This window comes from Coregonus clupeaformis, unplaced genomic scaffold (assembly GCF_020615455.1).
Source record: "Coregonus clupeaformis isolate EN_2021a unplaced genomic scaffold, ASM2061545v1 scaf0950, whole genome shotgun sequence".
Lineage (NCBI taxonomy): Eukaryota > Metazoa > Chordata > Actinopteri > Salmoniformes > Salmonidae > Coregonus > Coregonus clupeaformis.
This window is the reverse complement of record NW_025534404.1, coordinates 2,409-21,861: the sequence shown is the minus strand read 5'-3', so window position 1 is coordinate 21,861 and position 19,453 is coordinate 2,409. Positions and strand designations below refer to the sequence as shown.

Genomic DNA, 19,453 nt, shown 5'->3' with positions numbered 1-19,453 from the left:
CACACAAAGAATCAGAACATATAGTAGGCCCATAAGTCTACGTCGTATAGCCTAGGCTACAAGCTGATCTCTGATGGCCTCTTAGAGCTTGATGATAATTACATTCGAAAGTTCTCAAGCCTGAAGACAGGATCCTTGACTGGTGAATTCCTTGGATGGGCCATCTCAACCCTGTCCCATCATCACAGGTAGGTGTCCATGTCCCATAGAAACATTCTCTCACAAAGGATACCAAAAGATGCCTAATTGTGATAATAAAAGATAACAATAAAAGTGCATTCAAGGTATATTCCATAAGATTTGCACACACAAATAGCACTTAAATTCTAGTATATATCTATAGTAGTCAGGAAATTGCATTTTATGAGAGCAAAATCACATTATAGGCTTATATAATGTGTTTACAAGTCTCCTATCACAACAAAAACATAAACAGTGGGTCAATAGTCTATGTCCTCAGTTTTGCAGTTATGATAAGGTAACACAGGTTTAATACATAGTAATGATTACTAGGCCTATTTGGTGTTTCAGCTTTCAGTAGGCACATTCCCTATTGGTGTGAGAAGTGGAAATTCATCAATAGAAATGCATACATGATGCAAGCACTGACAGAGATCAAAATGATGGTTTTAAACATATTGAAGCAACATTGTAGGTTTACAAAGACATTTACAAACAAATCTTTTTTGGGTTATGAATAATGATCAGATAAGACATTTTAATAACTATACGTTAATATATATAATTTAAATAACCATTGAAAAGCTGTAAATATTGCAGGTTATACATTTGTGACACCAAATTTTCTAAAATATCAAATAAAACATTAGTGATGTATGACTTCTCAGTTTTTCCCCGGTTTGTGGATTGGGCACATTGACCGCATATTGCGCAGAGGGATTGCGTCGATTGCGTGTCCTTGGCGCAACATCAATCCCCGTCAATAAAGCTCTAATCTGTGGTTTGTAGCGGAGTGGATATTTGCTAGCCTGATCATTTCTCCTGAAGAGTGTCGGATTTTGGCTATTATGGCTTCATTGGGGGAACCTGTCCGACTGGAAAGAGGTAACACGTCAAACCACACAGATTGCTTGATCAATAATAATAGTTAAACCGATGAAAATACACATACTAGCCAAACAGATGGCTAGCTAGTTAACAACTAGCTAATCTGGAATTTAATTTGAGTTAACTAACTGTTAGATAACTAGCGCTAGTCATTTAATCTTCAAATAAATAGCCCTCTCAAACGTCGAAAGAAAAATAGATTATGCCAATATCATCGCTTTAGTTTTCTGAAAGACAGATGGGCTGAGTTGCTAATGTTGTAGCCAGCTAGCAAATTTAGCTAACAAGATAGCCATCCTCAAAGACGGGTAGGTACCTTGTAGCGCCTAGTAATGTTAGCAGTCCCAAACAAAAGTTCAGCGTCCAGTAAGTACGTTAGCTAGCTAGGTTAGTTTGTTTGGAAATGTTGCGTCCGAAAACCCGGACTATGTTGCTTGCAGTCGTGATGATACAAGTTGTAAAGTTATGTCCCTGTCCGTTGATTTCTACCATGTGTTTACAAGCGGTGTGATCAAGATTTGGTAATGATCAGCTATGCCTGTATCATAATACCCTGTGCAGTGACATATTTACTTCATCAATCTACAAAATCAAAAACCAACAGACTCAATTGCTCTTGTGCTGGAGTGTTAGATCATCTGCATAAAGCAAGTATTTCCCAAACCAAAGTCTCTAAATCGATGTGGTTAGTTATTGGTAAGATTTCTGACGTGGGTGGTCTCCATGTTTTCTCCCCAACAGACATTTCTCGAGCCATTGAATTGCTTGACAAGCTCCAGAGGACGGGGGAAGTGCCACCCCAAAAACTGCAGGCACTGCAAAGGGTCTTGCAGAGCGAGTTCTGTAATGCTGTGCGAGAGGTGAGCTGAGACTATGCCATTAAATGCCCTTCACACCCTTCAAAGTTCAACTCAAATTATGTGGCCAAATCTGGACCTCAAGGCCAGAAGTACTGCTGATTTTAATTCCAATCAGGGTGAGTGATTCAGACCTGGGGCACCAGGTGAGTGAAAAAAAATAAAAAAAACAGCAGTACTCTGGACCTCCAGGCTCTGATTTGTGTACTCTTATGAGATGGGTCTGACACAGACAGGCCTATAAAAAAATGAATTGTTTGATTGCTGCCTATAGGCTAGTTATTTGACTTCTGATGTAAGATTTGTCATTCCTTCAATGTCAGTGTATCACAAAGCATTATTTTCAATGTTGTGATTACAAAATTAGCTATCCAGTCTGAGGATTAATTAATAGCTTGGAACCCTGGACAGCAAGAACTACCACAATCTCAATATTTAACATGTCAGACTTTTTGAAGGAAGTAATTCAGCTTTGCAGTTTGCATTTGACCATCCTTCTTTCTGCCTTTTCTAAACAACTCCCTAGGTGTATGAACATGTGTATGAGACAGTGGACATAAACAGTAGCCCTGAAGTCAGGGCCAATGCCACAGCCAAGGTATGTCAAAACAACAACAACCAATATTAAACAAAAACTCTGTAGGCAACAATCTGTTTCCGGGTTAACAACCTCTCCTCTCTTGCCCTGTAGGCCACAGTTGCAGCGTTTGCGGCCAGTGAGGGGCACTCACACCCTCGTGTGGTGGAGCTACCTAAGACTGAGGAAGGACTTGGCTTCAATATAATGGGAGGGAAGGAACAGAACTCTCCTATTTACATCTCACGCATCATTCCTGGGGGAATCGCCGACCGCCACGGGGGCCTCAAGAGAGGCGACCAGCTTCTTTCTGTCAATGGGGTGGTACGTGTCATTTATGCAGTCTGGCTGTGTCCGAATACCCGTACTTGCGTTCTAAATAGTAGGCATTTTGTGAAGGCGAAAAATAAAGTTTTATAGTATGTGAAACTTCTAAAAAATTGAGTGCTTAAAAAATTCCAGGATGTCATACTCATTTTGGCTTTTTATCTAGTAGAATTCGCTGCACACTTGAGGAAAATAATCGTATTTCGAGGCCCACGTCTGACAACAGCTGATAATCAGCTGAGGGGACAAGCTGTACCAAAATGAACGAATGTAGGGAATCAACGCAATTGCGCATTAGATGATGTAGGATGAGCCTAGTATGCTGTTATATTTTTCTGACTGCATTCGTTTTTACTAAACAGTACGTTCTTAATAGTATGTAGTACGATTAATACACAGTATGCAGTTGAAGTAAATAGTAGGTAAGCCAGATTTCGGACACGGCCACTATCAATATACATTTATCATATGCGGTCACATAATTTTGTTTGTTATTGAAATGAATCCTCCTTTTATCTATCTCTCTCTTCTTTCCACAGAGTGTGGAGGGGGAGCACCATGAAAAAGCTGTGGAACTTCTCAAAGCTGCCCAGGGCACTGTGAAGCTGGTGGTCAGGTACACTCCTAAAGTCCTTGAGGAAATGGAATCCCGCTTTGAGAAGATGAGGTCTGCAAAGCGCCGGCAACAGAACAGCTATCCCCAATAGTGTTTTTCATCACTGGCACACAATTCCCTTATCTTTCACCCCGTTCCAGCTATCTGTCACAATTTTAACTTTCTCCTAAAACTTAGCACACTAAACCAAGTTTAGTTTGTATCCACATATATTATATTTATACCTTTTCTACACCCTACCCCTGCAACTTCTTACACTGTCCTCCACACTACGACTCATGGCAAACACTAGATTTATCATATTTCTACAAGTAGTTGGTCATTCACGCTTTACATGTGCATTACATTTTGGACTGACATATTGGATGCCGTTTGAGGACCTGTGAGACCCACCACAAAGGTTCCTTTGACTGAAGAGATGTTTTTTGTTTTTTTACAGCCTTTATAAAGTGCCTCAGGGCAATACATATGTATTTAAACTTGTACTGTCATTCAAATTACCCTCATTTTAATTTGGGTACAAAACTAAGGTCAGATGATTCAACATTTGAACGCCAGGTTTACTAAGCATTTGCAGGAATGCAAACTTCACACCTGCTATTTTTGAGCGCGAAAGGAAAACTGGTTGAAATAGAACACATTTCTGGGATATAAGGGGTATAGAATATATATATTATCGAAGAAATTAGGTATTGTGTGTAAATTGATATAGACATTTTGTGTTTACCAGTATATGAAGGCTAAATGGAGGCGGGTATGTTTTACCATTGTCTCTGTTTTGTTTTTCCTCCTGAAAATAACAGGTGTGAACGCTAGGTAGATCTCTGTTTAGTGTTCTAATCTTAAATTGTTAAGGAATTAAATAATGCATTCTCTGAATTTATTTTTAACCTCATGCTGATGTTTTCACTGTCTTACAAGCTTAAAAAAATTATTTTGCTGTCTCATAAAATATTCAGCAACTTCTAAGTTTTGCATCCCATGAATGATTTAGAGCCTTCAAATGCAGATGTTTTCAGTGGGCTGGGAGAAGGCTTACTGAGATGCTGTGCTGTCTTTTACAATTCAGATAACCTTTTCCCCTTATGACAGTAAGGGGGGACAGTATACCATTTTGAGACCTTAGGCAAACCTGACATTTTAAATATTTCAAAAGAGCAATAAGTCAGAACCTTTTGAAACCAGAGGGGTATTTCACGAACCGGGTCAGCAGAATAGCCACATTTTTTTGCCTCATTTCTTTGAGTTACTTTGCTCTAATCACACTTCAACGGTGTGGCCAACTCATTCAAGGTGGGTTTACAGTAGGTCGGCCAACTTGTCGCAGTGACGACCAAAAACATTCCAATGTTTTCCAACATAAACTGACGTTTCCAAAAAGTATAAACGAGAAAACAACAGTATTGCACTAGGGTGCTACATGCGATCTTTCAACACGAGTAAACCCATTATTGAATGGCATTCATTAAAAAATGCATGTGATCTACCGGTATGTGAAACCCACCTTCACTAATACAGTTAATAATAAAGACCAATAATGTTGCTATGCTGTTGCTGCGCTGTGGTTAAGTAAACAAAGCCATCTTTTTGGTTGCTGACTTTCAGGTTCGAATAATTACTTGTTGATCTATAAAATCAGGTAAATGTGCCATTTGGGTGAACTATCCCTTTAAGATGTGAACTTAATTTGGCATCACTGATTTCAATTTCAGATATGCTCGTTTTCACCTGAATAGTATAGTTTGTCTTTTTATCTTATGATGGTCACCTCATGAATGTACTGTGCAATTCCAGTTATATTGATAAAATAGAAAGCCCATATGTGTATCCTTAAAATATGGATGATCATGTTCAAGTTGTTGGCTACTTTCAGCTTGAGATTCATAATATTCAGATAAACAGTTATGTGGGAAAGATCTGGCTCTGATAAAGGGCACTGCAAGTGGAGGATATCAGATTTTTTTTATACACTGGGGGTCTTTATTTACTAATATTTTAACGTTTTTGCTTAATTGAATAAAATGTATTAATCTAAATCATGAAACCTTTTATATTTCCTTATCTCTAAAGTTTTCTTCATTTCATAAATAAAATATTGTATGTTCTATTCATTCTTTTAAAAATATGTTTAAAAATAAGCAAAGGCTTAGCAGATTTGGCACCCCATAGCCACATGGGTGTCCGCTTGCCCCTCAATATGATAACTGAAATGTTGTCCTTGTGACTGACATTAATGGTTTCATCAGAATGTTCAGGACAGTTACCTTGCCAATTCCTAGAGCTTCGTGAAACACCCCTCAGGTTTCTACCTTCTTATACTTTGGAAGGGTCAATGGAATATTTTTGTAAGTGTTTTCTTTTGATATTTTTATTTTTTACAAGTGATTTTCATGAGAGAGAAAAAAATCTAGAAATTATTTGTATTCCTTTTCTGACTGTGTTATGTCCTTGTTTCGAGTACCAAGACCAAACTTGCAACATTTATCAGAACTATTTGATATCATATTGAATGTTTGCTTGTTTTGGACTGTTAGGCCTACTTACAAAATGTGCTGCTCTCAGTTTATTCTTTCCATTTGTATTGTGTTACATTTATTGTGGATGTATATAATTATTTAGATCCAAATTATTTAGATTGAAAACTGCACAAAATAAATTATACCATGAACATCTGTTATGTTGTTTTATTTGCTTATTTTTTATTCTCAACAACAAAAAATATTACTATCACTTTTATTGTGCATTTCCTTTAATGCATAAGTAGTTTTAACCTTTTTGTTTAGGAAGCCTACGTTTTTTGTTTGATACCAACTTTTGAAGATGCCATATTATCTCATATTGCAAGAGGCAATAATGGTACTATAGTAAGTGCTCTGTGCCCGTTCACAGAGTATGGCACTATGTTGGTACTAATGTAGTCCGAATTACGTGTCCGTTCTAAGGTCACAGCACAGTACCAGCTCCCTGTCCAGGACCCGTTATGGACCACAGAGTCAATGGCACTTTGCTGGACGGGACAGTGGACCAATCACTTACATTTACAGGGGCGCATCATTTTCATCATGTAGTGATTCCAGTTTCCCTAAATGTTTTGTATTTTTTTATCTGCCTGTCGCTCACATTTTCCTGACATTTTTCATTGTGTTGACGCCGCCCGGCCTCCAGACCCTCTCCTCACTTCGCCTTGCAAATCAAGTGCACCCTGTTGGTAATTTTCTCCTCCAATCAAAATTCATTCGATTTCCCCGCCCATCGAGCGTTTTTCCGTTTCCTCCCTGCCTTGGAACTTCCTTTCCGCCTGTGCAAATCTCGTCGTGAACACGCGTCTGCCTTCTCCGTGTCAAGTGAGTGTCTTCTAAAGACAATTTAGTATATATATATACCCTGTGAAAATAAGTCCAACACGGCACCATAACGTAGGCATTCCCTTCAAATATTTTTCTTACCCTAACCTAAAATTGGACAGCAAATAATGTATTGGAGATGAGTATGCTAGGCAGTTAGCATGCTACCTAACAGCCATGACATGTCACCATGTGTACTCGCTCTTACTGTTTCCCGCAAAGAAACAAGGCCCAAAACTACAGCTAGCTCATTGATTGGTAACGTTATTCGCGAGGGAGTTCTTCAATGACACATCTTAAAATTCTGATTGAAGAAACAACATTTATCAGTGACAACCTCACTAACTGGATCTTTGTGGACAGTGTGCTAGCTAGCTCATTTGCTAACCTCTTATCTAGTTAACGTTACTAGATGCTCTGGGGGCATGACATGGACAAGTGTTAATTGTTTCTGCATGTTATAGGGTTATTCTGCTAAGTTCCCTTTTGAGACATATGTACATGTGTACTACTTGTGTTTGTCAAAAGTAACTTAACTGTATTGGATATTTTATTTTTGAATGCCCTCTTTTTTTTTGGCATATGATGTATAACTGCATCATGATCTGTATTGCAGAATGCGTTACGTTGCTGCATACCTGCTCTCTGCCCTTGGTGGTAATGCCAGCCCACAGGCTGCTGACATCAAGAAGATCCTGGAAAGTGTCGGCATTGAGGCTGACAACACGCGCATGGAAAAAGTATGTTTAATATCACGTTTTACCTTATCTTAGTGTTGAGTGAAAGAGAACTTGTGTGTGTTCTGAAAGTTGAGCTCAAGCAAAATACATGCTTGTAATCTATGGAACACTAATTCCAGACCCCTATTCTCTTCGCCTTCAGGTCGTCACTGAACTCGGTGGCAAAAATGTGGAGGAGGTGATTGCCCAAGGTGAGTCGCAGAACTGTCCACTGTCAATGCATAATGAAAAGTCACTGAAGTGAACACATCGACTTAAAATTAGAACCTGATGGTCAGTCTGGACTGAGCACACTGGTGGTTTAATCTAATAGAAATTTGCTTTGAAACTCTAGCAAGGCTTTTCTGCCACTGTTTTAGTGTTATTGGTATATACATCACTAAAGTTGTAGTTAAATCCGTTAACTGTAATTTCTGACAGGCTATGGTAAACTGGCCAGTATGCCAGCAGGTGGTGCTGTGGCAGTGGCCAGCTCAGGTGGAGCCGCTGCTGCTGGAGCCGCTGCCCCCGCTGCAGGTGAGCATACATCAGAGCCCACATGAGTGTTCTCCTTTTGGATGTCCGTTAAATTATAGATATTGATGTGTGGGTCAGCTCAATACCGATGGGCCACTTGGTCAGTCGAGCTAAAGCTTATTTGCCATTACTAAATACATGGGAAATCTTGTAGTACTTACCAGCATTAAACTGTTTCATTGCGAAATGCATGCGTTTTTTAATTGGTGGGGGGTCATTAATTTTAGTTACATCAAGGCTGGTAGTATGGGATCGTTTAAAAACAGGTCATTTTCGGATTGATAAATTGTTGATCAGCGCATTACTAGTACATAAAGGGTAGTTTATTTTGTTTATGAACATGTCTTTTGGTAAACTCTTTATTAGATTATTACTTTCACTATAGCTTTGAATATCTGTGTTTTCAGACAATGTATTTGGTAAAGATGGTATTGTTAATTGATTACTGTGATCTCTTTACAGCTGTGGAGAAGAAGGAAGAGAAGGAGGAGTCTGAAGAGGGATCTGATGACGACATGGGATTCGGCCTGTTCGACTAAACTTGTTCAAAATCAGAAATAAACTTTGTAAAAAGAGGAAAAGGCTAAATGTTAAGCGTATTTTCTGCGTTGGGTATTTTGCTTAATGAAAGGATACCATTTTGTTTCCATCTGGACACAGTTGGCCACTGAAGCAGTTGGGTGCTGCATAGCCCTTGATCATGACTCCGTTCCATTACATTACAAGTACAGTGGGGGAAAAAAGTATTTAGTCAGCCACCAATTGTGCAAGTTCTCCCACTTAAAAAGATGAGAGGCCTGTAATTTTCATCATAGGTACACGTCAACTATGACGATGCTCAGTTTGAACATTAACATGCATCAATTGCGGTACTGTTTTGGAAGTATAAGTACCTCATCTTCATCTCAGCTAGAAATGTAATGAAAACGAATGGTTAAATTGATCACACTTTGTTTGTAGGGTTAGTGTTGCCACACCAACATACAGTATCATGTTACAGCGTGTGATTACGGAAAACAGATGGAAGGTCTACTACCTGTGCTAATTGGCCATCTGCGTCTCCTAACGTTTGTAAATGGATGCCACAAACGGGTTGTCGAAGGAAAAATACTGTCGGCTGCAACTGTTTACGGTGTACAGCAAGTGTGTTTTGCATTTGTGAAATTATTTTGATGTGATATGAAAGTATGGATTTATGGAGTATTTGGCTGTTTAGGCTTCCAGAGCCAATTCGCCTTTAAACAGAACATGTAAGGTCCTAGGACTATATGGAGTAACGTTAGGCTCCTTTAGTCCATTTTTGGGCTTGGTGCTGCAGTGCAGCCATGTAGGGGTGAAGATGCAAGTAGTCATTTGCTAGCTACTGTACATTTCTTTGACTCAAATTCTATTTTGTGAATTCTAGTCAAGGTGTGTGATGGTGGCATTGAATGTGGACTAGTTTGACTAGTTTGACTGCTACGGCACTCAATGTTTTCGGTATTTGCTTGTGTGTGAAAACAGCAGATGGCGCCATTTACCCTGTTGATACTGGCCCTGTCCAGAAACAACCACAGCCCCCCTCGGCACTTGTCTGAAAGTCTTGAATGGGTACTATAAGAAATGTTGAGCTCATGAGTCTGCATTTTGTATTTTATTTAGGATACCCATTAGCTACTGCTAAAGCAGCAGCTGCTCTTCCTAAGGTCCACATAAAACATGACAGGCTAATACATAGCATTAATAGACAAGGACAGAAATACATACATTTAATGTAAGTATACACGCTTTCATACATTTATGCCTTCATAATCATGTGATTCATAGACACTACTGAATGCTAGTGCAACAAGTAAATCAAAATACAAAAACGAGGTGCGTTGCAAATAGGCTGCTGACACGTTACTAAATTCCCCTGATGTGAATGAAGCTACCTTGTTTCTATAGTTACTGCCCTTAATGGGTATCCTGGGTAAATACTTTTTACAGTTACCACCCTCAATGGGTTTCCTGGGGTAACATGTAATGTCTTAAAGGTCCAATGCAGCCGTTATTATCTCAATATCAAATCATTTCTGGGTAACAATTAAGTACCTTACTGTGATTGTTTTTTCAATTGAAATGGTCCAAAAGAAACATATCTTAATAGCAAAGAGCACTTTCTCAAGCAATAATTTAGCTATGACTGTCTGGGAGTGGTCTGAGTGGGGAGGGTAAAAGGGAAAGCTAGCTGTTATTGGCAGAGGTTTGGAATGCTTTCTTATTGGTCTATTAACTAATTTACCACCAGGTTATGTCACCAGGCCAAAACTACATCCCACCAAAACAGGCAGAAATTTCAGGCAGTCTTTTCAAACAACTCTTACACTAAAAGGGCATTATCATAATTTTCACAATTTCACAGTATTATTCCAACCTCATAGTGTGGAAATATATATAAAAACACAGGAAAATCACGTTTTTCACTGCACTGGGCCTTTAAATTTGTGGGCCTTTTGTTACAGCTACCACCCGCTACGGGTTTCATTAGGTAAAATACAGCATTGGTACCTCCTCCACACTTGACTAAAGGCGTCTGCATGCTTCCCAGCCGAAACAGTGCATATATTATGACGACATTTTGTGATGTTTTTGTTCGTTTTGGACCTCAGCAAGGTTTGTTTTTGGTTGTTCGGGCACACAACATTTTTTCTTGAGGCAAGCCGAAGTCTACACCCCCTCGTCGGCGATTGGTCAACAGTAGGGATTCTTCAATGAAGTGCCTGTTGTCATTCAAAGAGAGACGACTCCTCGTGCACATTTTTTCACTTAAGAAATACTGCACCAAACATTCTAGTCAGATGCAAAATGATGACTAAGATCTCCTCTGCAAAAAACATCAACATTAATGACAGATTTCTTGAGTTATCTTAGATTAATTCTGACTGAATTGACAAACAGTACTATTGCCGCTTTTTTCTCATTTGTCAAGCGAAAGTCTTTTAAGGGAGTATGCGAGCAAACACGTTAGGTTCAGCTAGGCGCCAGCCGAATTGAAGCATGCTGACGCCTTAACACATGGGCCCCAGCCCTCTGCTGTACTCCCTGTTCTCCCATGACACCAACTCCATTATCAAGTTTGCTGACGACACAACGGTTGTAGGCCTGGAAAACAACAATGATGAGTCAGCCTATAGGGAGGTAAGTGAACTGGCATTGTGGTGCCAGGACAACAACCTCTCCCTCAACATCAGCAAAACAAAGGAGTAATTGTTGACTTCAGGAAGCAGAGGAGGGAACATGCCCCAATCCACATCAATGGGACTACAGTAGAGTCACCAGTTTTAAGCTCCTCAACATCCACATCACCGAGGACTTGACATGGACCAACAACACCAACACTCTTGTCAAGAGGGCGCAACAGCGTCTCTACTTCCTAAGGCTGCTGAAGAAATTCTGCATGCCACCCCAGGTCTTCTCCGAATACGACCGCTGCACCATCAGAGTGTCCTGACCGGTTGCATCACGGCCTGGTACGAGAATTGCTCCGTCCATGACCACAAGGCCCTCCAGCAGGTGGTGAAGACAGCCCAGTACAGGACATCTACTCGAAACGATGCCAGAGGAAGGCCCGCAGCATCATCAAGGAACCCACACATCCCAGCTATGAGCTGTTCACTCCTTTACTGTCGGGCAGACAGAATTGGAGCATGAGGTCTGATACCAATAGGCTCAGGGATAGTTTCTATCTACAAGCCATCAGACTGCTGAACACTTCAACTGGACTGACCACCTGCTCTGATTTCCACACCTTAGCACACACCCACACACGTCGTGTTTAACTAACCTTGTGGGGACACACAATTAATAACCATTCAAAATCCTATTTTCCCTAACCCCTAACCCTAAACCAAACCCCAACCCTTGCCCTAACCCAACCTTAACCCCAAAACCTAACCTTAACCTAAAATCTCTAAAACTAACCCTAACTCCTAAACTTAACCCCCTAGAAATAGCATTTCAACTTGTGGGAACTAACAAAATGTCCCCAGTTGGTCCAATTTAGTTAGTTTACTATTCTTGTGGGGACTTCTGGTCCCCCTAAGTATAGTTAAACACGTCCAGACATACACCACATGACCAAAGGTATGTGGACACCTGCTCGTCGAACATCTCATTCCAAAATCATGGACATTCATATGGAGTTGGTCCTCCCTTTGCTGCTATAACAGCCTCCACTCTTCTGGGAAGGCTTTCCACCAGATGTTGGAGCATTGCTGAGGGGAATTGCTTCCATTCAGCCATGAGACCATTAGTGAGGTTGGGCACTGATGTTGGGCGATTAGGCCTGGCTCACAGTCGGCGTTCCAATTCATCCCAAAGGTGTTCGATGGGGTTGAGGTCAGGGCCCAGTCAAGTTTATCCACACCGATCTCAACAAACCATTTCTGTATGGACCTCGCTTTGTGCACAGGGGCATTGTCATGCTCAAACAGGAAAGGGCCTTCCCCAAACTGTTGCCACAAAGTTGGAAGCACAGAATCATCTAGAATGTAATTGTATGCTGTAGCGTTGAGATTTCCCTTCACTGGAGCTAAGGGGCCTAGCCCGAACCATGAAAAACAGCCCCAGACCATTATTCCTCCTCCACAAAACGGTACAGTTGGCACTATGCATTAGGGCAGGTAGCGTTCTCCTGGCATCCGCCAAACCCAGATTTGTCCGTCGGACTGCCAGATGGTGAAACGTGATTCATCGCTCCAGAGAGCTTTACACCACTCCAGCTGACGCTTGGCATTGCACATGGTGATCTTAGGCTTGTGTGCGGCTTTTCAGCCATGGAAACCCATTTCATGAAGCAACAGACGAACAGTTATTGTGCTGACGTTGCTTCCAGAGGCAGTTTGGAACTCAGTAGTGAGTGTTGCAACTGAGGACAGACGATCTTTACACGCTACGTGCTTCAGCACTCGGCGCTCCCATTCTGTGAGCTTGTGTGGCCTACCACTTCGCGGCTGAGCCGTTGTTGCTCCTAGACGTTTCCACTTCACAATAACAGCACTTACAGTTGACCAGGGCAGCTCTAGCATGGCAGAAATGTGACAAACTGACTTGTTAGAAAGGTAGCATTCTGTGACGGTGCCATGTTGAAAGTCACTGAGCTCTTCAGTAAGGCCATTCTACTGCCAATGTTTGTCTATGGAGATTGCATGACTGTATGCTCTATTTTATACACCTGTCAGCAACGGGTGTGGCTGAAATAGCCGAATCCACTAATTTGAAGGGGTGTCCACATACTTTTGTATATATAGTGTACATACAGTGGTGTGAAAAAGAGTTTGCCCCCTTCCTGATTTCTTATTTGTTTGCATGTTTGTCACACTTAAATGTTTCAGATCAAACAAATTTAAATATTAGTCAAAGATAACACAAAATGCAGTTTTGAAATGAAGGTTGTTATTATTAAGGGAAAACAAAATCCAAACCCACATGGCCCTGTGTGAAAAAGTGATTGCCCCCTACAACCTAATAACTGGTTGGGCCACCCTTAGCAGCAACAACTGCAATCAAGCGTTTGCGGTAACTTGCAATGAGTCTTTTACAGCGCTGTGGAGGAATTTTGGCCCACTCATCTTTGCATAATTGTTGTAATTCAGCCACATTGGAGGGTTTTCGAGCATGAACTGCCTTTTTAAGGTCATGCCACAGGATCTCAATAGGATTCAGGTCAGGACTTTGACTAGGCCACTCCAAAGTCTTCATTTTGTTTTTCTTCAGCCATTCAGAGGTGGACTTGCTGGTGTGTTTTGGATCATTGTCCTGCTGCAGAACCCAAGTTCGCTTCAGCTTGAGGTCACGAACAGATGGCCGGACATTCTCCTTCAGGATTTTTTGGTAGACAGCAGAATTCATGGTTCCATTTATCACAGCAAGTCTTCCAGGTTCTGAAGCAGCAAAACAGGCCCAGACCATCACACTACCACCACCATATTTTACTGTTGGTATGATGTTCTTTTTCTGAAATGTGGTGTTACTTTTACGGCAGATGTAATGGGACACACACCTTCCAAAAAGATCAACTTTTGTCTCGTCAGTCCACAGAGTATTGTCCCAAAGGTCTTGGGGATCATCAATATGTTTTCTGGCAAAAATGAGATGAGCCTTAATGTTCTTTTTGCTCAGCAATGGTTTTCGTCTTGGAACTCTGCCACACAGAAAGCGGCACAGGTCCTAATCCAGGCACTTGTCATCTCCCGTCTGGATTACTGCAACTCGCTGTTGGCTGGGCTCCCTGCCTGTGCCATTAAACCCCTACAATTTATCCAGAACGCCGCAGCCCGTCTGGTGTGAAACACTTTTTCACACAGAGTCATGTAGGTTTGTATTTTGTTTTCCCTTAATAATAACAACCTTCATTTCAAAACTGCATTTTGTGTTTACTTGTGTTATCTTTGACTAATATTTAAATTTGTTTGATGATCTGAAACATTTAAGTGTGACAAACATGCAAACAAATAACAAATGAGGAAGGGGGCAAACACTTTTTCACACCACTGTACATCCACACACACACATATACATTCATGCTACACACACATCACAACTGCTGCTACCAGACTATTATTATGATTGTTAAATACTGCACAATTTAAACACTTGCCTCCCAATCTCCCCTTCCCCAAAACACCTGTAAATATTGGACTATAAATTGTGCCTTTCTGTATTGTACTTGTTTAAAATGTTTATTCTATTCTACTGAGCCATTTACTTTATGTTCATATTCTTATCTTTTAATATTTCTTATTGTTGTTGCATTGTCGAGAAGGAACCTGCAAGTAAGCATTTATTTGGAAGGTGTATACCATGTGTAACCTGTACATACGACTAATAAAACTTGAAACATTCATGAACATGAAATAATCAGGCCTTGAATCTTGAGGCTTGTTACAGTCTATCGCCCTTAACGGGTTGGCTGAGATATAGTGTAATGTGTTACAGTCTACCACCAATGAAGGGTTAGCTGAGGTATTGTGCTGGGCTTTGGACCTGCTCATAAAATGAACAAGGTCCTCGTGAATCCGTTTTTGTTACGCTCCTGCTCATATAAAATGAACCAGAATCAGATGGTAGTTTCACCTAAGGTTGAGGCTTTCACCTCAGCCACCGTGATCAGAGTTAACAGACGTGAACGCAGCATCCTTGAATCGTGTGTAGTTTCCTCCCTCTAAAGTTTTAACTTCATGATTTCCACCTCACCAATTTTTCTTACATTTCCACCTTCATTCCCCTACACCACATTCACACGCAGCAGCGTCCACCAGTCACACACATATCAGTACATACTTACAGTGCATTTGATAAGTATTCAGACCCCTTGACTTTTTCCACATTTTGTTACATTACAGCCTTATTCTAAAATGGATTAAATCGTTTTCCCCCCTCATCAATCTACACACAATACCCCATAATGACAAAGCAAAAACATGTTTTTAGAAATGTTTGCAAATTTATTACAAATAAAAACCGGAAATATCACATTTACATAAGCATTGAGACCCTTTACTCAGTACTTTGTTGAAGCACCTTTGGCAGCGATTACTGCCTCGAGTCTTCTTGGGTATGATGCTACAAGCTTGGCACACCTGTTTCTCCCATTCTTCTCTGCAGATCCAATCAAGCTCTGTCAGGTTGGATGGGGAGCGTCGCTGCACAGCTATCGGGTTCAAGTCCGGGCTCTGGCTGGGCCACTCAAGGACATTCAGAGACTTGTCCCGAAGCCATTCCTGCGTTGTCTTGGCTGTGTGCTTATGGCCGTTGTTCTGTTGGAAGGTGAACCTTTGCCCCAGTCTGAGGTCCTGAGCGCTCTGGAGCAGGTTTTCATCAAGGATCTCTCTATACTTTGCTCTGTTAATCTTTCCCTCGATCCTGACTAGTCTCCAAGTCCCTGCTGTTGAAAAACATCCTCACAGCATGATGCTGCCACCACCATGCTTCACCGTAGAGATGGTGCCAGGTTTCATCCAGACGTGACGCTTGGCATTCGGGCCAAAGAGATCAATCTTGGTTTCATCAGACCAGAGAATCTTGTTTCTCATGGTCTAAGAGTCTTTAGGTGCCTTTTGGCAAACTCCAAGCGGGCTGTCATGTGCCTTTTACTGAGGAGTGGCTTCCATCTAGCCACTCTACCATAAAGGCCTGATTGGTGGAGTGCTGCAGAGATGGTTGTCCTTCTGGAAGGTTCTCCCATCTCCACAGAGGAACTCTGGAGCACTGTCAGAGTGACCATTGGGTTCTTGGTCAACTCCCTGACTAAGGCCTTTCCCCTTTGATTGCTCCGTTTTGCCGGGCGGCCAGCTCTAGAAAGACTCTTGGTGGTTCCAAACTTCTTCTATTTAAGAATGATGGAGGCCACTGTGTTCTTGGGGACCTTCAATGCTGCAGACATTTTTTGGTACCCTTCCCCAGATCTGTGCCTTGACACAATCCTGTCTCGGAGCTCTACAGACAATTTCTTCGACCTCATGGATTGGTTTTTGCTCTGACATGTACTGTCAACTGTGGGACCTTATATAAACTGTGGGACCTTATATAGACAGGGGTGTGCCTTTCCAAATCATGTCCAATCAATTGAATTTACCACAGGTGAACTCCAATCAAGTTGTAGAAACATCTCAAGGATGACCAATGGAAACAGGATGCACCTGAGCTCAATTTCGAGTCTCATAGCAAAGGGTCTGAATACTTATGTAAATAAGGAATTTCTGTTTTTAATTTTTAGTACATTTGCAAAAATCGCTAAAAACCTGTTTTTGCTTTGTCATTATGGGGTATTGTGTGTAGATTGATGAGGGGAAAACATTTCATTAATCCATTTTAGAATAAAGCTGTAATGTGACAAAATGTGGAAAAAGTCAAGGGGTCTGAATACTTTCCGAATGCACTGTAGGTATCAAGGACAGAACTTGATTTAAATAAGAATACACACGTTATACACTTATGCCTAATATTCCATACATCAATAATACTTTGCTCTACTGAGGCAGGCCCTGATATCCTAATGTCACTGCACCAATGTTCTTTAAACAACCTGAGAGATTCTCACAACATCAGTTACCCACTGGGCACAGATGTCAATTCCACATTGGTTCAACATAATTAAAGCTATTTAGGTCAGATGCATTGTTATGTGCTGTTTTATTCGTTTGTTGCTGAAAAGTTGCTCTCTGATGGTCCAATTACCCTTTATGTTGAATGAGTGAGAGTTGCAGATAAGTGAGAACTGCGTTAATGTCAACTTATGTTAAGTTGTAAGAGTTGGTAAACGTAATAACAACACATCTGTCAGCATTGGTGTGCTTTATCAGCAGCTACTGGTTGTTGGGCAGGTGTTAAATTGGCTGTGCCAAATAATCATCGAAGTTGTTTGTGCCTGCACTAGCCCCAGTAAACACAATTTGCTGAGTCAGAACAATGCAGGAAGGAATTAAACATAAGATGGACTTTACACCCAATTACATTTTATAACCTATGTTTCAATGCCCACATTAACTGTTAGCCCAGGACATCACTGAGTGTACAAATTACAGTGGGGAAAAAAAGTATTTAGTCAGCCACCAATTGTGCAAGTTCTCCCACTTAAAAAGATGAGAGAGGCCTGTAATTTTCATCATAGGTACACGTCAACTATGACAGACAAATTGAGAGAAAAAATATCCAGAAAATCACATTGTAGGATTTTTTATGAATTTATTTGCAAATTATGGTGGAAAATAAGTATTTGGTCACCTACAAACAAGCAAGATTTCTGGCTCTCACAGACCTGTAACTTCTTCTTTAAGAGGCTCCTCTGTCCTCCACTCGTTACCTGTATTAATGGCACCTGTTTGAACTTGTTATCAGTATAAAAGACACCTGTCCACAACCTCAAACAGTCACACTCCAAACTCCACTATGGCCAAGACCAAAGAGCTGTCAAAGGACACCAGAAACAAAATTGTAGACCTGCACCAGGCTGGGAAGACTGAATCTGCAATAGGTAAGCAGCTTGGTTTGAAGAAATCAACTGGGGCTCCACGCAAGATCTCACCCCGTGGGGTCAAAATGATCACAAGAACGGTGAGCAAAAATCCCAGAACCACACGGGGGGACCTAGTGAATGACCTGCAGAGAGCTGGGACCAAAGTAACAAAGCCTACCATCAGTAACACACTACGCCGCCAGGGACTCACATCCTGCAGTGCCAGACGTGTCCCCCTGCTTAAGCCAGTACATGTCCAGGCCCGTCTGAAGTTTGCTAGAGTGCATTTGGATGATCCAGAAGAGGATTGGGAGAATGTCATATGGTCAGATGAAACCAAAATAGAACTTTTTTGGTAAAAAACTCAACTCGTCGTGTTTGGAGGACAAAGAATGCTGAGTTGCATCCAAAGAACACCATACCTACTGTGAAGCATGGGGGTGGAAACATCATGCTTTGGGGCTGTTTTTTCTGCAAAGGGACCAGGACGACTGATCCGTGTAAAGGAAAGAATGAATGGGGCCATGTATCGTGAGATTTTGAGTGAAAACCTCCTTCCATCAGCAAGGGCATTGAAGATGAAACGTGGCTGGGTCTTTCAGCATGACAATGATCCCAAACACACCGCCCGGGCAACGAAGGAGTGGCTTCGTAAGAAGCATTTCAAGGTCCTGGAGTGGCCTAGCCAGTCTCCAGATCTCAACCCCATAGAAAATCTTTGGAGGGAGTTGAAAGTCCATGTTGCCCAGCGACAGCCCCAAAACATCACTGCTCTAGAGGAGATCTGCATGGAGGAATGGGCCAAAATACCAGCAACAGTGTGTGAAAACCTTGTGAAGACTTACAAAAATCGTTTGACCTGTGTCATTGCCAACAAAAGGTATATAACAAAGTATTGAGAAACTTTTGTTATTGACCAAATACTTATTTTCCACCATAATTTGCAAATAAATTCATTAAAAATCCTACAATGTGATTTTCTGGATTTTTTTTCCTCATTTTGTCTGTCATAGTTGACGTGTACCTATGATGAAAATTACAGGCCTCTCTCATCTTTTTAAGTGGGAGAACTTGCACAATTGGTGGCTGACTAAATACTTTTTTCCCCCACTGTATATATATAAATACATACACATATACATATCCTTTAAAAATATATATATTTCCCTTTATTACTTTCCAACCCCACCACCTCTTCCCTAATTGGAGTCAACTAGTGAACAACAATGCTTAGGCCTCTACTTCCAGCTTATACATACTATATACATTTTATGGACACAGTCATTTTACAATAATTCTCTATTTTGTTTGTTTTTACTCCTGAACTTCCTCTGTTTAGACTTCTTTGCAACAATGTATAGCCCATTTCAGTTGTGGGTGACGCAGCATAGCCAGTTCTTCTAAATCTTCAAATAATTAAAATTGTATCCAT

General features: G+C 41.0%; 2 protein-coding genes across 2 annotated transcripts; both read left to right on the top strand.

Moving 5' to 3' along the window:
• Positions 1-905: 905 nt before the first annotated feature.
• On the top strand, positions 906-6,117 carry lin7c (lin-7 homolog C (C. elegans)). The gene is made up of 5 exons (XM_041870184.2): positions 906-1,065; positions 1,810-1,928; positions 2,452-2,523; positions 2,617-2,826; positions 3,369-6,117. The coding sequence occupies exons 1-5, from the start codon at positions 1,029-1,031 to the stop codon at positions 3,534-3,536; spliced, it is 606 nt and encodes a 201-aa protein (XP_041726118.2). The 5' UTR covers positions 906-1,028; the 3' UTR covers positions 3,537-6,117.
• A 564-nt stretch (positions 6,118-6,681) lies between these two features.
• On the top strand, positions 6,682-8,591 carry rplp2l (ribosomal protein, large P2, like). The gene is made up of 5 exons (XM_041870185.2): positions 6,682-6,789; positions 7,406-7,529; positions 7,672-7,720; positions 7,950-8,045; positions 8,508-8,591. Exons 2-5 carry the CDS (start codon positions 7,407-7,409, stop codon positions 8,582-8,584), a joined length of 345 nt encoding a protein of 114 aa, XP_041726119.1. The 5' UTR covers positions 6,682-6,789; position 7,406; the 3' UTR covers positions 8,585-8,591.
• The last annotated feature ends 10,862 nt before the right edge of the window (positions 8,592-19,453 follow it).